Raw genomic sequence first — 15,102 nt, forward strand, 5'->3', positions numbered from 1 at the left:
GATTACCGCTCAGGCACGGCCTCAACCCCACCAAACAAATTTCTTCTCGTTGGAGGGGCAGTTGGTACCGCAGTCACCCACTATTCCAGCACTTGTTCGGAAGCTTTGGGTACTGAGTCGCCCTCCATCGGCTGACTACTTGTGCCATTGGGACTAGCCGTCTTGACCACTCATCGGTGCGCGGTCAGTTCCCCAATCAAGAGTCTCTGCTATTGTTGCAGATTACGTAGATATCGTAGAACCAGATGCAATAAGCCAGCAACAATCTGGCTCAAGACCATGTGCTTCTGGGATTCGTGAATAACCAGGAGAGAGGTGACTCAGCATTGAATCATTCTTCCACATCAGAGAGATCCAACACCTGAACCACGATTGATGGCCAACTGCGACTTCCGGGATGGTTCTTCCGAGGTGTCCGAAAACAACCGGGGTTGCGCCTCGTCGCAGAGGAGCCTGCCCGCAGACGAGTAGAACGAACAATGCACTGTGCACTGTTCTCCATTCAAGAGTGATCGGCCCACGTGTGACGCCTCAAGTTGAACCTTTTGCTGAACTCTTATCTGATCGACTTCTTATTCTCCCATGCTCGACATGACTAAGATCTCGGAGCCTGGCTAACAATCTGCCTCCGCCCCAAGCGCTCATGCCAAGCCTTATCACGTGTCAGTATCATGTGACTACGCTATATATGATGTAGTGTCTTCGGGAGACCTGCTGTTCCAGGTAGGTCTCTCGGTTGGCAGTTGGGCCTGTCGACCTCACAAGGCTTCGGTGGTTGATAGCCAAATACTTTTCTACAGATTTCGATAGATCTACCTCGTACACCTCAATCCACTCACCACCTTCAGCCTACTTCAGACTGTCAAATATCCTTCTACAGCGTGTAATCTCTGCAGCGATTGGATTTTCTTCTACACGAAGCATTTTGAGAGTCGTCTACAACTAATTGCGCTGGTCCAAGACTAACCTCTTGTGAGGTTTCTGGTACGTCTAATCAACCAGTGGTGTTCACTGTCAGAATCAAACATTCATCATGTCGTATCCGGCCCCTCCAGGTCTCAATACTTCTCAACCTCCGGCCTCACTCCCTGCGCGACCGCCGCCCTCTGCAATCGGCCCCTCACCAGCCTTCAAACCATCCTCGAGCGCCGCTACTGCGAAGCCGGCCTTCACTGCATTCGCTCCAAGGTCGATAGCGAATTCGTATCGCACCAGCAGTCCAGCTCATTATACTGCCACACCCGTAACGACCTACAGTCCGGCTGCACAGTATCCGCAACCCACATCACTTCCTCAATATGACGCAACGTACTCGAGCGCTCCTCAGATCCGCAACCCTTTCGTGCCAACGCCAGAGGCGTCTTCCTCGGCGAACCCATATTCGGGCTTCGATGCCGACTACGAGGCTCAGGTTCAACAATGGCAAAGCGCATACGTGAGCAGAGATGCGAGTACCACGTCAACACCCAAACCGACTGGGGGAGCCCCTCCAAACACAAACCCAGTAACGAATACGTCACATAAAGAGCCCACAACTCAACAAAAAGACGATGTCGCTAAAACAGTCTACCGTTCCGGTGGCGGTACAAGCTGGACTGATCCGACTCTCCTGGAGTGGGATCCGGCACATTTCCGTATATTCGTTGGCAATCTCGCAGGCGAAGTAACCGATGACTCGCTCTTAAAAGCATTTGCACAATATCCCTCTGTCCAGAAAGCTCGCGTGATCCGAGACAAACGCACTACCAAATCCAAGGGGTATGGGTTCGTGAGTTTCGCTGATGGCGACGATTACTTCCGAGCTGCAAGAGATATGAACGGGAAGTATGTTGGCAGCCATCCGATTGTGGTGAAAAAAGCTGTGACGGATGTACGACCCACAAACCAGAAGCATTCCGGCCACAAGGGCAAAGGTGGAGCGGGTGGGCATGGAAAGGTCGAGCATGGTGGTGTGCAAAAGAAACAACCCAAGACAAAGGGTGGACTGAAGGTTCTTGGATAAAGATGACAGGAACAAAGAGTTGGAAATGTGCATCCAACAACATTATAGGACTGGCTCCCTGCCCCAGGTAGCGGTGGGGAATTTAACGCATCGGGTTCCTTTGCAGGGAGTGGTTGAGATCTCAAGGCATATTGTTACGATCGAAGTATGCTCAGAGCAGGAAGTCAGGGACAAGGCGACATTGATCTTCCTCACCTCCACAGTGACAGTTGCAAGTGGAGTTCGAGAAGCACTCGTGCGCTGCACTTGTTTTCTGAACAAGATCAATAGCCGTCCAACCATCATTTGGGCGATCTCAACGGCCGTGTTCTACAGTACTTTCATCCGGTGCCACGCTGGATTGTTAGAGACGGAAGAGTGATGTGATCGAAAATCGGATGGGAAGACAGCGTCAAGGGACAAACTGGGACAAATCCCTACTATCAGGACGACGATACACTCGAATCGCCATCGAATTACAGCTCACCGATGATTCATTATGCTCTTGATGCTGGTATCGGGATATTCAATGGGAAGGGCAGGCCGGCTATCCAGCCACCAGGATATTGTGAATGATTGAGGGCTTCTCACAACCTAACGTGCCGGCTCGAATGAGAGATCTGTATGTGGTGCCACAACAAGTTGACAGGCGCAGGCGAAGTTGCATGCTCTGAGATTGAGATTGTCCCAGTCCCGACCGGTCTCTCGAACTAGAAGCTGGCTGTATCGAGAGACCAGACCGGATCCACATCTCAGTCACTCCTCAGATATTACCTCCACACAATGACAATAGAGAATGACATGGACCACACAGACCAATGAATGGATCGATCGATCGATCTCGCCCTGCGGCAATAGTCAGAATATGAGGGAGAAACTCGTACTTGCAAGTGAGTGCATACATATATTTGTACTAGAAGTATACTTTCAGTATGGTATGGTATGGTATGGGATAGGAGAGGATAGTATAGCATAGTATAGAGGAGAAGAAAAGAGAAAACATCGAGAGAAGAGAGAAAAAGTATGGAATCCCCCCTCTTCCACCTCCATCCATCAATCCTTGATCGAGTTCCGTTTGTTACTATAACCCCATCCCTCTGGCAATTTAGATTACGATCCTGTCATTGACATGACGTGTGCCGCTCAATTTCAGTTCACCCGCATCGTCGCTATCGTCTCAGATATCTGTCGCCTTGTTCATTATCGTCGTCGTCGTTTGTTTTGGTAATCAAACACCTCATTTTCGTCTTCATCTTCATCTTCATCTTCGCGAAAGCTGCTTCTCCTTCTTCGTTCTCCGCGTGTTCGTGCTCACCCTCTCTTCCGTCGGAGACCGGAGACCTAGCTTCATTGTCCTGCTGTTCCTGTAGCTACCGCTACCGCTGTCGCGAGCACCTAGTTTCATTCGATCTGCCGGATCGCGGACTTGCACTTCCCCAGCCACGACGGCGCCGGTGCTCTCAGGCTCGACGGCCACGGCGCCCTTGGAGATATCGTCCGGGTCGAGGATCGGATCGACGGCGGGTTTCTTGTCTGCGTCTGCTTCTGCGGATTCGCTCGTGTCATTGCCCGTAGTAGTGGCTGTGGTGTCGTGTTTATCCTTCTTCTCTCTGCCTTTATCCGCGGTGTTGTCATCATCATCGTCGGAGAACTCGCTCGGCCGCACAATCTTCAACTTGACCCCCTCGCCCTTCAGCGTCGAGTACACTCTCAACCCGACGACGCAGACCGCGTTCCACGGCTCATTGGGCCCGTCGCCGCCGGTGTCGTCCGGCCCGCCACCACCCGCTTGTTTCGCGCCGGGGTCGTCAATCTCGATGGGCGGGTTGAGCAGCGGGGAGCGAGAGCGGCGTCGGCCGCGGCGGATGTTGGTCCCCCGTCGACCGAGCCCTGGAGGGAAGGTGTGTGTTGACGAAGTGTCCGACTCGTCATCGTCGCTGCTCGTGTAGGGACTCATGTCGAGTTCCGAGTTCCAGTCAAAGGGCGGGAAGGAGTCTGCGTTGGACACTCGGTCGTCGTTGTCGTTATCTTGGTTGTCTTCCTCCTCCTCATCGGGTTCTCGGTTCGCGTCGTGGTAGCGATCAATGTCCGAGTCTCGGAGTTGGTCGCCGTCGTGGAGGTCGTCGTACTCGCGACTATCGGTTCCGCTTCCGATTCCTAGCATGGCGGCCGTGCTGTTCAGGGTTTCGCTGCGCAGGGGTGCCCCACCACGAGGGCCGTTTGCCGTATTAGATTCGCTGTCCGTGCGTCTGGCGATGACGGCGACTCGGTTGTCTGAGCTTGCGTCTTGAGAGGTGTCGATCTCCGGCACAGTTCGTGGTGGCGGCTTCGACAACGGTTTGATGTCCGTGATGACAATCGAGCTGTCAGTCTGGACTGACGCATCGTTAGACCCAGCATGGGAACCCCCCGACTCGGCGGGTTTCTTGCTCGAGGAGCCTTCCACCTTGATCGGATGCTCTTCTGCGTCGGCGACCTTGACCACTTCTTCCAGCGGCTGGACGACATTCTCGGCAGTGACCTCTTCCGTTGGTTTCTCTGCAGGAGCAAGGATCGGGATGGGCTCTTCTGACAGCTCCGCAGGCCCCTTCGTGCTCACAGTGACAAAGCTGTTGTTGGAGGACTGGACGGTGACGGAGTCAGATGCTTTCTTCGGGTCGTGTACTTTATCGGCGTGTCCGTCCTGTATTGTCACGGTCTCCCTTCTGCTCTCGGGATTTTCGTTGGCCATGCTGTCAAAGGTCCCCTGTCTCTCGACGATGACCACCTTGACCACCTCTGGACGGGTTTTCCCATTTGCCCGCTTCTTCCTCTCTTTCCTCTCCTTGTGTCTGGCCGACCGCACCTTCTCCAGCTCGTGTCTTTTTTTCTGTCTCTCCCAATGCTTCTTGGCCTGCGCCTTGGCTCGCTCCTTCATCTCCTGCCTCTCTTTGGCCCGTCGAGTCTTTTCGCGTTCTTTGCGTGCTTTCCGCTCCGCCTTGGTTTCCACAATCACGCCCTTAGCGTGTGCCAGGTCGTACGAGAGACCCATCTGGATGAGCTTTTCGCGTCTCGTGGCGGCGTAGACGGGTAATACGTCTTCGACATGTTCCCGGTCCGTGTCTCTTGTGGCAGTGATCTTGATGAGGACCGAGTACGTGCCGGCCTCCAACTCGATGTCGGTGCTGACGGATCTGGCCATACCGTAGTTCCCGTTGGACCGCACAATGTAGTCGTTTTCGTCTTCCTTGTCGTCGGACTCGAGGCGGAATTGGAGGTCGAAGCCATACCCGCCCTCCAGCCCGCCGAAGTAGGTGTCGTCCAGCTGCGCCAGCACAATCACCACGGGCGCCTTCTCCTCCAGGGTCAAGGAGAACTTTGTGCTGTGGTACTCGGCCGACCACGCGACGTTGGCGCTGGTCCAGCACTGCGTGACGTTCCACTCGGGTCCGAAGATGCGCGTGCGGTCAAAGTGCTGGTACTTCTTGAGGAGGTCGTCGTAGCTGATCCAGAAGATGCCGTCATTGCCGAACTTGTGGTCCAGCAGCTTCATCCACTCGGGCGTCCACTCGGAGCTGCCATCGCTCCACTTCCCCGTCCACTCCTTCTTGCCCCACGGGTTGCGGAGCTTCAGGAGTCGTTGGCCCTCGACCTCCCTTGCGTCCATGATGCTGTAGGCGTGGCCCTCGGCGATGCCCTCGCGTTCGCGCGGCGCCCCCGTCGTGTCGAGCCAGTTGGCGAAGAAGCCCGTCGCGCAGCCAAACAGGAACTTCTTGCCCACCTGCATGAGCTCGTCGCGCCAGAAGGCCTCGCGGTCGAGGATGTCGGTACTGTATATCTCGGTCGTCACCCCGCCGGTCAGGTCCTCGATGGCCTCGCCGGTAAATCCCCCGTCGATGGATGCGAAATCCCCATGTGCCTTGGCGTACGCCTTCTCGAGCAGTGGGAGCCAGGTCTCGTTCTCGTCGCTGCACTGTGCAAAGTACAGTGCTCTCGAGCCTGTCAGGTGCGCTTTGCGGTATTCCTCGGCGCTGTCGACGCGGTTGATGTCGTCCCACACGACCCGCTCGTCCTGAGCTTCGTCGTAATCGGGCGCTCTAGCTAGAAACCCCTAAAATCAATCACCAGGGACACTGAAAGTGGAGAGAGACTTACTATATAGTTTATCATCGATGATAGTATGTTGCCACTCGCCATCTGGGGGAACACATAAATTTAGCACATGAACATTGACCTCTCTTCTGGCACTGGAGAGGAAGGAGATGCAGGGTGCCGTGAGAAGATTACTTACCTCGAAAGAAGACAAAACCGTAAACGCCGACGTCCATGTCCTGTTTGACACAGACCCGGTTGATCAACCCTTCCATATTGCCCAGCCCACACAGGGCCGCCATCAGATAGCAATCTCCATCACGTCCCTGCCTTACGTCGCCGGCAGTGGGACCTTTGATGAAGAATTCGGGCTTCTCGAAGATGTCCTAAGCCACATTCTCTTAGCACGCCCCAAGGAAAAAAACAGCTTTGCGAGATTTCCAACCAAAGCAACGACGGGAACAAGGACCAAACCAATGATGGGAGAGGGGAAAAGAAAACTCACCGTCACCCTTCTGACACCCTTTGGCTTCATGGAATCACCGGGCGTGCTGAGACCGTCGAGACAATTCCGCTGGCCGGACTTGAGATCCCACTCGATGTCGAAATGCATGTCACGGTACTTCTGGTTCAGTCGCCTACACTCTCTGACGATCCTGTTGACGTCCCTGACACACTCGGCGCGGGCCTCCTCGTACGACTTGGCAGCGCGCTGGCCAGAGACGGTGCCATGGGGGGTCTTTGCCGCCTTTTTGCGGGCGTAAGGGTTGTTGGGGAGGAGGGTGAAGACCTTCCCCGGGTGTCGGGGGTTCAGTTGGTCCCAGAACTGGTTTACCGTCTCCTGCGGAGGTTGTCGACGCTGTTTGCGGCGCATCTTGGTCGGAGGTGGTGGGAGGGACAGATCCGGTGGTGGAGGGCCGTACCAGCGACCACCACCTCCGCCGATATTGTCTCTGCGGTCGTCCATGCCTTCCTTCCCTTTTTCAATGAGTGAATTTAGGTCGCAGCGATATTGCAGCCCAAGTGGCTTATACCAGTGACTCAACTGTAACAAGTCTGCGTGTTGACAGGTTATTGATGGGCAGCTGAAATCCTTACAGCCAGCCTGACCTGGCCAGGCAGAGAGGGCGGCACTAGCCGCGAGGCCTAAGCGAGCTGTGGCAGCCTGATGGAGCAGTCAAAAAGACCACTTTTGAGTCAGACGATTCCACAAGGAATTGCACGGGGACCGCAAGATCAATCTCGATGAGTTGGTATCATTCGCCTAGAAATGTTTAGATTGACAACGAGAAGAGAGCTAAAGGGCGCAAGCAAAAGCTTTGGACGGGAAATGAGGCTGAGAAGCACAGCCCCACGAGGGACAGGCTGTTCGACGTTGGAATCTCGATACGAGGACTTTCCATTTCCATCTGGGGACCTGAGCGTGGCCCTGCGCCTCGCTGTGTCAACCCAAGATACTCCCGCACGTGACTGAGCATGGTAGAGTTCGGCCTAAGCAGCGGATCAGTCGCGCTCATATCTAGGCAACTAGGCCAGGGCCGGGTTCCCGGTACCCGCCTATAGTTAAGTACTTTATCGCCTCGGCTGAGCCTATAGAACCTATAACTTATCCTACCGGTTCTAGCTAACGTTATAGTCATAATAATAAAAGTTCCTTTTCTCCAAATTACGTTAGTCTAGGTCTATCTAGATTAGTTAGAGAAAATTAGCAGAAAAAGATAGGCTTAATGTAACGAACGGCACTCAGCGGCGACAAAGTGCTTGGCCTTGGCATCCGTCTGGGACCCTGGCCTGCCGCTTTACTAGAAATCTGGTAAGCTTGGGTGTCTGGCTCAACTTCGGCTCAGCCTCAGCCCTGTCGCCTTCCTCATCCTTCTCATCACCGTTGCTCAGGCCTGTTTCTGGGCCCCGCGGTCATTGGGTGCTCATCGTGACATCATCCCATTTACATTAAGAGGTCAGAGTGTCTGCATATCTAGAGTGAATGAATTGCGTCGACTCTTGGACGTGCCTTGCCGCTCTCAGCCTACCACCCAAATGTATCAACCTCAAGCTCGAACGAGCAGCGGCCTGATTTCTCTCTGGCAAGTCGGGCGACAGTAGCCCTGACGTCGTCACACATACCAGGTGGTCCGCACACGACAACCCCCATCTTGGAATATCCGAGATCGGCCTGATCTTTTAACAAGCCGCTGATGTCCAATCTTTGCCCGACGACGATTTCCTTGTCGCGGATTTGGTCCAACAAACTGGCCAAAGCTTCAACCAGACAGACATCGTCCGCCTTGACGCTGTGGTAGAGTTTCACGTTCGGGTGACGGTGGACGAATGCCAACAGTCCAGTGATGCCTATCCCCCCGCCGATTAGTAACAGCCGATCACTCTGGAGGACTTCCTTGGTTGGATTGCAAGGATAAGGGCCTTCGAGTAGTGTGACCAATTCGTTCCGTGTCTTCAAGCATCGCGTCATTCCTGCTTTCTTTCGAATAAACAGTGTTAGTCCTGAATTCTTGTAGGCTTCATGCTGAGTGGAAGGTCTCGGAGTCACAGTGATTGGGCGGTTCTTCTCTGGGTCAGCGAGAGCGGTAGGCACTGGACCGTCGTTGTTGGGGCACCCGGTAAGAGCAGCAGTAGGGATGATGGAAAAGGGGTGATTCTCCCAAGGTCGAAAAGGATGAAGCGTCGGAAAATAGACGTAGGCGCACTGTCCCGGCGAAGACCACCGAGGTCCTGGAATATCGATGCGAGCGATAGTGTCGCCGACGTCAGTCACGACGGCCCGTTTCACTCCCGTCTTCAAGATTCTCGCCACCCGAGCCAGTCGGTCAAAGCCCCAGACAGCAAACGTTGCGTATAGGAAAGTCTCGTAGCCGAAGTCCCCCTCGTCATCGGCCCAGACGTGATACCAACATCCCACAAGGCAGACGACAGCCATGACTATATGTGTGAGTAGGAACAGCTCATACGCTCGTTGGCGTATGACAAGAAAGCTGGTGAGGATAATGATGACCGCTGCAACCGTACCCACACAGCCCCAATACCAGAGCGGTGTATCCACTGTGGAAGAATAATGGCCGTCGTCTTGGTATAATACCAATGAGAGAATTGAATGGAGAAGAGTTTGGATGAGGAAGAGCCGGGCGACCCATCGGTGGAGCAGCATGTAGGTTGAGTGGGACCAGTTGGTTAGCCATAATAAGATGTTGTTCCTGCTTGAGAACAGGAACAAGACTGGGAGTTGACAGAATGCTAGAGCACCGGTGCGCCACATCCAGTACGCCATGAGTTCTTGGTAGTGATTTTCGTACCACTGCATCTCTTCATTCGGCCACAACGTCTCATAGCCGATGGTGAGAAAGACAATGTTTAGTATGACGATCACGGCGATGTAACCGCTCTGCCCAAGAGTAGGCACATTACCAATCAAGAAGGGAAGAGGTCGATCGTGGTAGGTCCCGACGATACTTTGATAAAGCCATGGTTTGATGTGGTCCGTGAAACCAGTCATGAAGGGGAGGTATCCGAGCCAGCTCAGCACAAGTGGTAGACCGAAGGCCGTGAGCAGGATCGCAAGTCTGTCAGGAGGGATCTGCATTAGCAACGAAACAGAGAGTCGCGATATTGGATCTGACTTGCACCGCTGAGACACTACGAGAAGAGACGATAAGAGCAACCACGTACCCATAGTACGATTCCCGGGCGCTTTCACGGAAAAAGTATATCAAGGTATCCTGGGTGAGTTTCCAGGTGGTGTAAGTCGTGACCATGGTCATGTTTAGCACAAGATCCTTGCCCGACGCCACCACAGTGGGGGTTTTGGTGATGTTCGCCAACGTCTCGCCATAGCTCCATTTTGGGAGTATCTTCGCATCTCCTGTGATCTGCGTTTCCCAAAACTTCTCGATGGTCGACGCCCGGACATTTTCGGGGCAGAACGTGCGAATGCACCAGGCAATAGAACTCAGGTAGGGGAAATCCGACGCACGGCAAAGAGCTAGCTCATGCGCAATTGCATCCGCGGTGGTAAGCCCTCCAGCGCTGATCGTAGAGGAACATTGCAACTTGTAAGGTGCGAAGGATCGGAAGCAGCCATGACCACAATACGGATTGTAAAAAGTGAATCCCGCGATGCCAGCCAAGCCACTTCTCGTGACTGGTAATGGGCCAGTAGCTACTACACTCGTGGCCCAACTCAGCGCCAGCAAAAGAAGGTATTTCATGACTAATGGTGCCGACGACTGTCTGCAATGGTGGTAACACCATGAGCAGGGACTTGGGCCCACGGACGGTCTTTATACATGGTCGGTTGTGCCATAGATGGTCCACACTGCCAAGACGTGGATGTGTGTGCAATCAGTTGAAGAGAAGGAGCTGTTGGTAGAGAGACGGTGAGGTACTTGACCGACCGATCTTTTTCTCGACGTGGACTCTTTTGCCATGGCTTCAGTGTCTGGAATGCTGCTCTTGCATGTTGGACTGTGTGGGTCCGAACAAGCTCATCTTGGAAGTGCTTCGCCGAGGCCTCCAGGGCAGCTAGCTCTGGTGTTTCTAGCCTGGCATCTGATTGGAAAGGGAAACTTGCTCATCCTTCAATCGAACGTGACGCTGACTGACAATGTGGTCGCGCCGGTCTCAAGGAGCTGATGAAGTCGGAGCAGCTGATCGATCAATGCCCATCTCCCTAGCCTGGATTCATGAGCATTGGACTCTTGGGACGGGATCCAATCTGGGATTCCTGCGGATATGAGTGAAGGTGTTGGCTACCTTCTTAGGTCGGCAGAATCTGCACCAGGTGGTCGTACATAGGCTGATGGTGGCGCTCATTGTACTGAGTTGGTCACCCAATGTACTGTAGAATGTCTTAATGAGGCCAGGGAGGATAGTGTCTCGATTGAGAGCTCAAGGGAGCTTCTCGACCCTCTTCGGTTAACCGATGTTATTGCTAATGTGCTAAGCAAACATCGCCTGTATGCATTTAAGCACATGGTCCAATCTGGGCCAGGCTTGGATCCGTGGTTTGGCGCTCTGCAGGGTGTCTTGCGATAGCCCTGAGTCCAGAGCCGCAGATGCCCCAATGGCGCCAGCTCTTTTGTTTCCAGCAGTCGATTTCTGTGGGGTAACGTTGCCAAACTCCAGATAATGTTACTGGACATGTTTTCAGTCTTCCAGCATCGTTCTTACCTCTCCCAAAAAAGGGGTCTATGACTCGCGTGTCGCTTCCCATACATCTGCACAGTACGTAGTACGAGGCCGACCTAGACTATATATATAAGAGACCTAATCAACTGGCGCTATAGTGTGTCAAGCAGGATACTTGTGGACTTCAGAATAAAGTGATATTGACTGGGTGCGTGTTGGAGGAACCGAGAGAAATAACTACATAGATGACGCGAAAACGCAACAGCCCACGAATGCGCGACGGGAGGCGATCTACTACTCCCGAGAGACATATCCCGACGGTCGTGGAGGTTTTACAAATGCTACCGCCTGTGTCCGTGCTGGCGATAGAGAATGATGTTGCTGGTGGACTCTGGAGGGGCCGTCATTTTGCCGGACCTGAACATTGATATAGAGCCTGTTCGTATGTCTATGCTGATGTTGGTTTCAGTGATGAAAAGAGAAATCAGACCAGATTTCGATCTGAGGCTGGTTTAGCGTATCGCTCCAGAGTGTCTGAATTGGGAAAAGGGAGAATGAAGAGCGCAACCCAAATGTATTTGTGAAAATGTGCGAGCATGCGTAGTTGTCGTTGCTTCCTCAACGAAGACTCGGAATGGCCCTCGTCACTCGACCGATCCAGATTGTTGAATGATCGAGTCGCGACCCCCTCCCGAGCAAGTTATTTGATAGCTGGGCGTCGAACGCGTGCTTTGCTGTCATTGACAGTTGTGGCTTGCCGCGACACCACGGCTTGGTGGTGTCACTGGCCATGTATCTGTTGGCAATTGCTTTGGCAAGGCATCCGAGACTCGCCGCGGCACGCACCAGCTCTGATTGCGCGAGCACATTTCGACCAGCAGCAATTTCTGGTCACAAGCGCCGCCGTGAAGCCTGGGCTAGAGCTCCCTTCTGATACTGGCCTGGGTGAAACTTGCTTAGCACAGATAATTCCATGGCAGCCTCTGGGCAGGGCGACAGACCTCCCCTTCCACCTCAACCAAGATGGTCATCCGGGGGCAGAAATGTGCTCTCTGAAATATCTTGCTCTTAGCTATCAGAACTTCTAATATGGCGCGATTTCTCACCACGACCCATGTCCACGAGCTCTCATCGCATTCTATTACTGTCCTGTCAGCTATCGTAGCTTGCAACGAACAAGATGGACATGCCGTGGGGACCCGACGGTCAGCTAGATCGACATTGCCCTTGAGAAATGTTTTGTTAACTTTTCACACAGACAGCTTTGCCAGAAGATCTCCAGCTCGTTCTCGCCCAGATTCGAGGCCACCTCTTACACGCAAGCATTCGTCGTCTGGAGAGCACGCTCTCTGGATCGGCAACATTCCTTTGCAGGCAACTATCCTTACTCTGAGGGATCATTTCTATCAAGTCGCCGGCAGCGACCTTGTCAGCATCATCTATAATCCAGAGGCGAGATATGCCTTCGCCAACTTCAATACCAAAGCTTCACGCCTGAAAGTCATTGAGCTTGCTGCATCCACCCTGTTCCACGAGAAATGTCTCGATTGCCGCATCCGCTCGGACCAAGGAAGACGCTCCATCAAGGTCAGCTACGGGCATGACGAGCAGGGCGGCCGCAAGCTATCCATCCACCAGCCCGTGGAACTTGAGAAAAAGATCGAAGAGTTGGCCCGATTCCCCGAGGCCGACCCGTCTCAGTCGGGAAAGGACAAGTATTTCATCATCAAAAGCCGTTCCATCGAGGCAATGCATCAGAGTCTCCAGATGAATCAATGGCACATTCCGTCTCGCCATGTCTATCGCATCAACAACGCCGTGCAGGTAGGAAACCATCGGTCTCTATTTCGTGGTTTCAGTCAGAGGCATACCAAGCTCCTTGCCGCGTTCACAGACCGCACGGAAAGTGTACTTGATCTTCTCCGTAAATGGTTCCGGTCAATTTTTTGGCTACGCGCTCCTGACCTCCGCTATTGTCTATGATGAGATGGACAACCCGACAAACGATCGAGAATTACATTTCCCTCTATCTGCAGAGGACGAAAGTCAGGCCCAAAATGCCATTGGTAACATTGCACCAGCGTCCACCGGTCAGACCCTTAGCACAACCGTTAAATCGAGAAGTCCCAGTGATGCTTCATCGAAATCTTTGCCGGCCCCTCTCCTTAACCCAGGCATAATCCGATACAAGCCAAGCAGACGGCAGATCGTCTGGGAGGCTTCATCGTGCGACCACCGGGACAGCACCGCATCGGATAGCGAGTCTAGCTCGGCCTCCAGATCCCTTTCAAGTCTGCAGGATAGACGCAGCGCGAGTCCACCAGACATGTCGCCGAATGTAAAACAAAATCCGCCGTTCTGTGGCGAAAACTCCCCACCCACCTCGACGCGATCTCCTCCGTCCACTGGTATTAGAGGTGAAGTCTTGTCAAATTCTGATGATGATACTACCGTCATGAGAGCAGTCCAACAGTCCGGCCACCCATGTCGAATCAAGTGGCTCGCCGCCGATTCCCTGTCTTTCGACAAGGTTTGCGGCATCAGGAACAAGTGGAATGACAATAAGCCGATTTATGTGGCCAGAAACGTCACCCCAGTCCATCCAGATGCCGCAACGGCACTGCTGGACATTTGGAGGTCCTCGGCGATTCTGAAGAGGATGGAAAGACCCAGAGAGGCCAGCGCGAGAGCCTGGGGAAATATCAGGCGTTGAAGAAAAACGTCTGGTTTGTTTTGGGCCATCGGACATGTCACAAAGTAGCTATTTGGCATTGGAGTTGAGTCTTTTGCCCAGCGGCGGTCCCGGGAGGCTATGTTTGCTTGAATTTGTGAGGTCTACTAAACAAGGAAACGGGATTGTGGCATCAAGTAGCACGGATAGTAGTTTGTGCTTGAGTATCTGTATGAATACATGGACGTCGCTGACTACGTTGGGGGAGGAATGCAAACATCGGTCGAGATAGTTGTATGAGTGTCTGGCAGGCAGCACGACTGGCTGAATCTCGAAGAACTCCCGCAGTGCGCCGACCAGTAGTTGGTGCCTTTGGTATTCCTCCATATGCTCTTTGCCGTGAATAACCCGCCTCCCTCGATAGTTTTGAAAGGTCGAAGGTCTACTGGAGGACTTCATTCATTCTCGTTCTCCTCGGGTCATCGACGAACGTATTGTTAGGTCAGGGGGTTTGCAGCAACCGCGTTTCTTGCACCTGTACCCCCGTCCAACTCCCGAAATGGGTACATTTCTATCTCATCTTCCGCCTTAATTCCCAGGCAATGAGCAAGATTGCAATCGGTACAGCGTGGCCTGCGCCGCTCTTCGCCTCAGCTTAACTTCAAACAGTCTGCCATTGGTCGAGAGAATTCACCCCGGACAGAAATGCACCACAATCGGCCCTAAAAACATTTGAGCAAGTTTCTTTCAAAGTTCCCCACGGCCAGTCAGACGGGAGACATATCAGCGTTTGAGCAAGTATGCCGAGAGATCGGTTCAACAATTCCCTCCTGGGTTAAGCAAGCTTTCAGCCATGCGGTATTGGCACGTTTTAAGGGGGATGGCATCGACCCGGTCACAGCGAATAGCAGGGTACCGCACCTCATTTGATCAGGTGAGTAAGTCATAAGCACTTGCCTACAAGAGAAGGATGTTCACGACTGCGAACTGTACCTACTCGGATGAATTGTGAGCAAGTTTGCTGAACCGCACAGAACACAGGGGTTTTTGTCCCGTCCGTTCCTTTCAGGACATGCATGGTGGGAAGACCGACGATGCATGGGACTGATGGGAGAACATCTTGGGATTGGTCACACTGATACGAAAACGCGTCCTCAACGTATCCATCCGCCTGGTAACTTTTGTGGGGTGTGTGTGTGTGTGTGTGTGTGTGTGTGTGTGTGTGTGTGTGTGTGTGTGT

The 15,102-nt window shown here is 53.3% G+C and overlaps 4 protein-coding genes across 4 annotated transcripts; 2 read left to right on the plus strand and 2 right to left on the minus strand.

Annotated features, from left to right (window-relative positions):
* Positions 1 to 1,033: 1,033 nt before the first annotated feature.
* AYO21_11033 (hypothetical protein) lies at positions 1,034 to 2,002 on the plus strand (the record flags this gene model as incomplete). The annotated part of the gene is made up of 1 exon (XM_022660935.1): positions 1,034 to 2,002. One exon carries the CDS (start codon positions 1,034 to 1,036, stop codon positions 2,000 to 2,002), a length of 969 nt encoding a protein of 322 aa, XP_022506771.1.
* A 1,240-nt stretch (positions 2,003 to 3,242) lies between these two features.
* AYO21_11034 (hypothetical protein) lies at positions 3,243 to 7,019 on the minus strand (the record flags this gene model as incomplete). Its single annotated transcript, XM_022660936.1, has 4 exons — positions 3,243 to 6,061; positions 6,116 to 6,157; positions 6,252 to 6,438; positions 6,558 to 7,019. 4 exons carry the CDS (start codon positions 7,017 to 7,019, stop codon positions 3,243 to 3,245), a joined length of 3,510 nt encoding a protein of 1,169 aa, XP_022506772.1.
* A 1,059-nt stretch (positions 7,020 to 8,078) lies between these two features.
* Positions 8,079 to 10,272, minus strand: AYO21_11035 (hypothetical protein; the record flags this gene model as incomplete). The annotated part of the gene is made up of 2 exons (XM_022660937.1): positions 8,079 to 9,627; positions 9,734 to 10,272. The coding sequence occupies 2 exons, from the start codon at positions 10,270 to 10,272 to the stop codon at positions 8,079 to 8,081; spliced, it is 2,088 nt and encodes a 695-aa protein (XP_022506773.1).
* A 2,099-nt stretch (positions 10,273 to 12,371) lies between these two features.
* AYO21_11036 (hypothetical protein) lies at positions 12,372 to 13,904 on the plus strand (the record flags this gene model as incomplete). Its single annotated transcript, XM_022660938.1, has 3 exons — positions 12,372 to 12,396; positions 12,450 to 13,015; positions 13,086 to 13,904. The coding sequence occupies 3 exons, from the start codon at positions 12,372 to 12,374 to the stop codon at positions 13,902 to 13,904; spliced, it is 1,410 nt and encodes a 469-aa protein (XP_022506774.1).
* Positions 13,905 to 15,102: the final 1,198 nt, after the last annotated feature.

This window comes from Fonsecaea monophora (assembly GCF_001642475.1).
Source record: "Fonsecaea monophora strain CBS 269.37 chromosome Unknown Scaff140, whole genome shotgun sequence".
NCBI classification, from domain to species: Eukaryota; Fungi; Ascomycota; class Eurotiomycetes; order Chaetothyriales; family Herpotrichiellaceae; genus Fonsecaea; species Fonsecaea monophora.